This window comes from Eimeria tenella, genomic scaffold, assembly GCF_000499545.2.
Source record: "Eimeria tenella Houghton genomic scaffold, Eth_scaff421, whole genome shotgun sequence".
NCBI classification, from domain to species: Eukaryota; Apicomplexa; class Conoidasida; order Eucoccidiorida; family Eimeriidae; genus Eimeria; species Eimeria tenella.
The window spans coordinates 1,250-8,286 of NW_013545124.1; the positions used below are offsets into that span (position 1 = coordinate 1,250).

The following is a 7,037-nucleotide window of genomic DNA, read 5'->3' on the forward strand; positions in this document are numbered from 1 at the left end:
ACCCTAAACCCTAAACCCTAGAGCCCAGGAGCTGTCTGGCGGCCAAAGAGAAGCCAGAAGGCCAAAAGAAAGCCTTATGTGGCTGCAAAAAGGAAAAATAAATAAAAGAGATTCCAAAGAAAAAAGAGAAAGAAAACGCCAACTGAACTTATTGCCAGCCCTTAGGCCTCACTTGCTGCCAAAGAAAAGCAGCAGGGGCTTCTTGGGGTGTCTAGACACTTCAACAAGTGCAAGAACTGCGCATGCAGCCCCGCATGCAGCGGGCTTGAAGCTCCTTAACGGCTCAAGTTAGAAAAAGATAAAATGCAAAAAAGAAATAAAGAAAAGGCGACAAAGCCCCTTCTCAGCTCTGCATGCATCCCCAAGCGCGCCCCAGTGTCTTTTTGAAGCGCCCTGAAGTCCCTTTTTCGATTTTTCTATCCATTTATGTTCATCTATGTTTATTTTATTCATTTACTTTCATTTTTACACACGTTTATTGTATTTTGTGCGCAAATGCGGCCTCGAAACGCAAAAAACTCACAAATTCACGAAGCCGCACATGCGCATGCAGGCGCGCACTTGGGGTGTACGTACACCCGGTGCATGCGCGTTTCTCGGGACTTTCTTCGATCAAATAAGTCAGTTTATATTTTAATCAATGTATGTTTTTGTCTTCTAGTCGAGTGATAGTCCATTAAATTCCTTAATTGATAAGGACTTAATCCATATTTGTCTGTCTCCCGCGTAGTGAAACGCATGCGCATGCATGCATGCTTCGACGTAACGATTCGCATTATTTCGCGTTTTTTGCGTTATTTTGCACTATTTAATGCTAATTTATATTATTTTATATTATTTTTAATTAATTTTCGCCTTTTCCACATTTGAAAAGCACAAAGATGTGCTTTATGTGTCTATACAGCATGCATCTGCACACAGGGGTGCAGGTGTACATACAGGAGAAGAGCAGAAGCGGACTTGTTCGCGTTTCGAATTTCCCCTTGCATTTTTTATTCGTTTTCCCTTGCATTAATTAATTCGGAATTATTTGTTGGATTTAATGATCTGGATGAATTAATTTGGATTTGCTGAATTGGATTTATTTGAATTCATTTAATTTCGACCTTCTTCTTTTTGCTGCTGCTGCAGAATAAATAATTCCCTCAACTCCGCAGCTCCACCTTCCCTTTATTTGAATTCTTTTTTTTATTTTAATTCATTTGTCTCCCTGATTGTGGGGGCTGCCTCTTCCAGGGTTTCCGAGGGTTTAGGGTTTAGGGTTTCTGCCAGCAGCCCTACAAGTGGCCCCGCAGCACCATGAAGAAAACCAGAAAAGGAATCGGCAGAGTCATGGAGTCCAACTGCACACAAAAGAGCAGCAGCAGCCGCAGCAGCAGCAGCAGCAGCAAAAGCAGCAACAAATGTATTTTGAATATCTCCGCAAAAGCTGCCTAGGCACTTCTCCATCGAATGCGAAACTTGGAGTGTACATACATTACACCTACTTCTGCTGCTGCTGCACCTGCTGCTGCTGCTGCACCTGCTACTGCTGCTGCTGCTAATAGATTTGTCTATTTAATTAAATTTAAGTTGATCTATAAATTGTCTCTTCTTTGTATATTGAATTCTTTTATTCTTGTCCTTCTATTATTTATTTGTTTTTATTTTTAGAATTTTAAAATTATATTCTCATTTTCTTTTTATTTTCTCTTTTGCTTTTTTGCATATCTTTCATTTTAATTCTGTTTTACTTTGTTCTTTTAATTATTTTTATGTTCATCTTATTGGTTAATTGTCTGCTTTCCACTTCTTTATTTCTATTTTGATATCTCTATTATCATTTCATTTATTTTTATTTTCTTATTATTATTTATGACTTTTTCATCCTTTAAGATTTCTTTTTATTATTTCTTCATTTTAATTTATTTTTACTTCTTCATTATCTTCTTATTCTCTTCTTACTCCTTTTAAATATATCTTCATTTCATTTTTAATTATCTTTCTGACTTTTTATTTTCTCTTTTTACAATTATCCTTTTTCCTTTTCTCTTTAACTTTTACCATTTCTTTTATTTGAAAACGAATTTTGCTTTTATAGTCCTTTTATCATTCTTTATTTTCTTTTTCATTTTTTTATTGTCTACAAACTATTTCTAAATTATGTTTTTAAATGTCTCCAAATTATTTTTTAATTGTGTTTAATTTATCTCTCAATTGTCTCCAAATTGCCCTTTTAAATGTTTTTAAATTGTCTCTTAATTAATTATAAATTGTTTTTTAATTGTTTTTGAGTTCTTTTTCATTAATTTCGAAATTATCATCTGAGTACCTTCGAGTTGTTAAATTGTTATTTTTGCTTGATTTTATTGAATTATTAATTATTGTTTAAATTGAATTTAGTAATTAATTAACTATTATTCAAATATCATTATTATTAATTGTTATTCAATTGTTATTTAACTGTTACTATTTAATTATTTCAAGGTTGGATTAAACTAAATTAATTTAAATCAATTTAAATTAAATTAATTTTAAATTATATTTATTTAGTATGTGTCTCCTAGGACTTTAACTCGCTGGATTTTAATTCATTTTTTTCCTTTTTTTTTGTTTTCTGCATCGTTTTTTCTCCTCTTTCTCTCTCTAACATCAAATCAATCCCATCAATTCATTTTAATTCTCCTTTTTATCTCTTTTTGTCTCTTTTTGTTTCTTTTTTTACTTTTTTCCGGAAGCTTACCCTGTCCAAAACTCCGCCGTGGGGCCCGAAAAGGCCACTGCTGTCTTTGGCGCCTGCGAGTCTTTTGAATCCGCTTTCCACCAAATCTCCAAAAAATCCCGAAATGCTAATCTGCGAGTGCAATTTGATTCAAATAAACACTTTAATTGAACACATAAACCATTTATTCGAATTAATGAACATTTTATTCAAATAAAGCTCCAAATTTCATCCAAAATCCAAAAAAAACCGCCAAAAAAGAAAACATTTTCGCCAAAAAGGGATAATTCGAGAATCCAGAAAAAACGCGAAGTCAAAATCTTTAATAGTAATTCATTTTATTAAATAAATAACTTGTTTAATTAAATGGATTGAAGTTTTATTTACTAAATCAATAAGTTAATTAAATAAATGAACAAATTAATAAATAAATAAACAAATAAACACACTTAAATAAATTAAACAAATTAATTAATAAATTAACTATTTAGTCAAATAATAAACTGCTTAGTTAAAAAAGGAGAAAATTTGATCCAAAAAGATAAAAGTCAAGTAAAGTGAAATGTTTTAAAACATTTATTTTGAAAAGAATTTTAAATAAGTACTTTAAAAGACATATTTTAAGTTAATTAATGCAAAACAAACATTTAAAAAGATATTTTCTAAATACATATTTTAAGAAATATATTTTACTTCTTTTTAATTTTAAAAAGAGAATTAAAAAAAAATTTCAAAAAGACACTTTAGAAGAAGAGAGTAGAAAGAATAGAGCCAAAAGGAACTGAGCGTTTGCGGCAACCTCAACTCCAAACCCTAAACCTTAAACCCTAAACCCTAAACACCAACTCCTAAACATTAAACCCCAGGTGCTAAACTGCTAACCCCTGATACTAAACCCTAAACCCTAAACCCTAAACCCTCAAAATAGTGGCGAAGAGGATATACTCCACGAGCCTCAAAACCCTCAATCCAAGCAGCCATTCGAGAGGCCCCAAACCCTAAACCCTAAACCCTAGACCCTAAACCCTAAACCCTCACAAGAGTGGCAAAGCAAAGATACTCCGCGAGACTCAAAACCCTCAATCCGAGGTAAGGGGCTTTTAAAGACAGTAGCCACAGCAGCCAGCCCGCGAGCCAGCTCCAGGAGAGGGAGCCCAGCACTCCTGAAAATAATTAAATAAATAAATAGATAAATAAAAAAGTAAATGAATAAATAAATAAAAATAAAAATAAAAATAAATAAATTAATTAGTTCTGGTGGGGGGAGGTAGGGGGGCAACCGGGAAGAAAAAGGAAACGCGGCGAAGCGAGCAGCAGAGAAAACCCTAAACCCTAAACCCTAAACCCTCACCGGCCACCGTCTTGTTGGGAGAAAGTTTTTCAATTATTTTTCTCTTTCCAAATGCAGAGCCGCAGAAAAGAGCCCCGCTATCTCCAGCAGCAGAAATGGCGATTAGAGAAGCAGCAAGAGGCAAACCCCCGCTGCAACGCAAACCCTAAACCCTAAACCTAAACCCTAAACCCTAAACCCTAAACCCTAAACCCTAAACCCTAAACCCTGAGTCCCTGAGGCCACAAGCAGGCAACCGGAAAGGCCAACTGCACCTCCGCAGAAACAGCCAACCGAAACCCCCGAGGGCCCCCAGCCCGCGAGCCCCTCAAACCCTAAACCCTAAACCCTAAACCCTAAACCCTAAACCCTACTTGCGCTGCAACACGAAGCTGCCCATGGCCAGAGGCACTGCGTAGTGCCACAAGAAATATAAGTCGAGGCCTGCGGAGGCCCAGGCGTAGAGGAGTGCATCCCGCGACCTGTGCGCAAACCCTAAACCCTAAACCCTAAACCCTAAACCCTCGGGCGGGGGCGCGGGCTCGGGCTGCAGCGCCTAGGGTTTAGGGTTTAGGGTTTAGCTCACTCCGGAATGTCTCGGCTCCAGCCGTAAAGCAAAACTGAATTCGCCGCGACGCCAAAAGAAACCCCCTGAACGCGCGGCGCAGGGTTTAGGGTTTAGGGTTTAGAGCCTAGGGTTTAGGGTTTAGGGTTTAGGGTTTGGACTCACTGCAGCAGCAGACAAAAAACAAAAGCCGGGAGTTTTGCTGGGGTCGAAGAAACTGGCCAGAAAGAGAAAGAAGCAGCAGCACATCAAAGGCTGCAGCAAAACAGCAAATTGAAATAAATAAATAATTAATTTAATTAATTTAATTAATTTAATTTAATTCGATTTGATTTAATTGAATTAATTAGTTAGTTAATTTAATTCAATTTAACTTAATTTAACTTGGTTTAATTTAGTTTAATTTAATTTGATTCATTTAATTTAATTGATTTGGTCTATCCCAATTAGTTAATTATTTGTAATTAAATAAACAACTAACTTAATTAAATAATTAAATATTTAATTTGATTAATTAAATACTTTAATTAATTAATTGGAGTTAATTCAATTAATTTGATTTAATTTATTTGGTTTGATTAAATTCAACCAACTTGAATTGATTAACTTGATTTAATTAATTTGACTATATTTATTTACTTTTATTATTTAATTAATTTAATTTAATTTAATTTAATTTAATTAATTATCCACGAAAAGGGAAACAGCAATTTGGGGTGGAAAGTGGAAAGATAAGAAAAGATTAAAAACAAAAAAATAAAAAGAAAGAAAATAAAAAATAGAATAAAATAAAAGAGACTAAAAGAACATTAAAAAAGAAGAGAAAAAGAGCTACAGTGAGAGAAAAAGGGCATTGAAAGAGCCAAAAATAAAACAAAAAGGAATTTTAAAAAGTCAAAAAGCAGACAAAAAGAAATAAAAAGTGAAAAAAAAGAGACAAAAAGAGATAAAAAGAGAGAAAAAGAAGTCAAACAGATTCAAAAAGATTCGAAAAGATTCAAAAAGGATCTTAAAAAGATTGAAAAAGATTAAAAATAGAAAAAAGGACTTGAGCTTTAGCGGCGTCGGCTGCAGCCGCTGGGGTGTATGTACACCGCGGACCTTGGGGGAAGAAAGGCGAGAGGCCAAAAGAGGTTTTTGAATTTCATTTGCTTTCGAGTTTGTGTCTGCTGCTGCTGCTGCTGCAGTGTGCTGCAGCAGCCGCTGCAGCGCGAGAGACTTGAGCCTGCAGTGCTCGTTTGCTGCCAGCAAACAAATCCCAAAAATTGTAGCAGCAGCAACAGGGGGGATGTACAGCAGCAGCAGCACGGGCCCCACAATGCCCAGCGCCACAGCAATGCGCCGCAGCCTGCATGCAAAAACCCTAGAGTAGCGAATTAAGTACAACTAAACCCCTTTTTGTTCTCCCTGCTGCTCTTTTTGTCTTTTTTGTTCTTATTTTCCTCCTTTAAATCGCTCTTTTCGCGCTGTGCGCCGCGCAGTGCTGCTGCTGCTGCAGCAGAAGTTCGCGTTGTTGAGGTGTACATACACCCCGGGAGCGCGCCTTTCGGCGCATGCGCCGAAACCGCCGGTGAAATCGAGGAGTAAAAGACTTTTGGGGTCCAATTTAATTAATTAATATATTTAAAATGAAAATAATGGCATTTAAACGGCAGACACTCACCAAGGAACTCTCCCCAGCCGCCGCAGCGCCTCCATGGTGCTGGCGGTGGTGCTCGGGTGTACCTGCAGCTCTCTTCGCACTTTCTCGCAAAAACAAAAAGCTCCCTTTTCATTTAATCCATTTTAAAGAATATTTTTCAAAAATAAAATCCCAAACACTTCTACTCCGCTGCCGACTCTCAGGGGGCCTCGGGGGGCCCCCCAGACGCCTCCCGCATGCAGCCCCAGGCTCCCTTCTGCTGCTTCTTTTGGCCTTTTTCAAGCAATTAAGGATTCCAATTAAACGCAGATCCTTTTTATTTATTTATTCATTTTATTTGGCCGCAGTACCAGAAGCAGAAGCGCCAGAGACGCCCCAGCTAGCTGTGGCCAGCTATAGCTAGCCAGCTCCCAAGCCAGCCCGCTATGGCTAGCTAGCAAGCTAGCTAGCTAGCTGGCGAGGTACCTAGCCGGGCGCTGCGGCTGGCTAGCTGTAGCTAGCTGGCTCGCGGTGGCTAGCGGGGTAGCTGTGGCTAGCTGCGCAGCTGTGGCTAGCTGGCTAGCTGCAGCAGCTGCAGCAGCTAGCTGCCGTCATTTTCAAGCACAGCAGCAGCAGCAGCTAGAAGAAGCTGCTGCTGCCTCATTTGCATTTCTTTTTGAACAAATATAAATGCAAAAGCTCACCTTGATTCTTTTTTAAATTCTTCAAAATCCATTTCAAACCAATTTATTTTTTAAAATTAATTTTCATTAAAATGTCTTTTCCGTTTTTATAAAGGCCGCATGCAAAAAGCGCCCTC

The 7,037-nt window shown here is 37.4% G+C and overlaps 1 protein-coding gene across 1 annotated transcript; it reads right to left on the bottom strand.

The window, feature by feature from the left end:
* Window positions 1-1,277: 1,277 nt before the first annotated feature.
* On the bottom strand, window positions 1,278-6,294 carry ETH_00010275 (Phosphatidate cytidylyltransferase, related; the record flags this gene model as incomplete). Its single annotated transcript, XM_013379942.1, has 8 exons — window positions 1,278-1,343; window positions 2,723-2,833; window positions 3,740-3,864; window positions 4,053-4,183; window positions 4,406-4,513; window positions 4,618-4,682; window positions 5,698-5,944; window positions 6,260-6,294. 8 exons carry the CDS (start codon window positions 6,292-6,294, stop codon window positions 1,278-1,280), a joined length of 888 nt encoding a protein of 295 aa, XP_013235396.1.
* Between the last annotated feature and the right edge of the window lie 743 nt (window positions 6,295-7,037).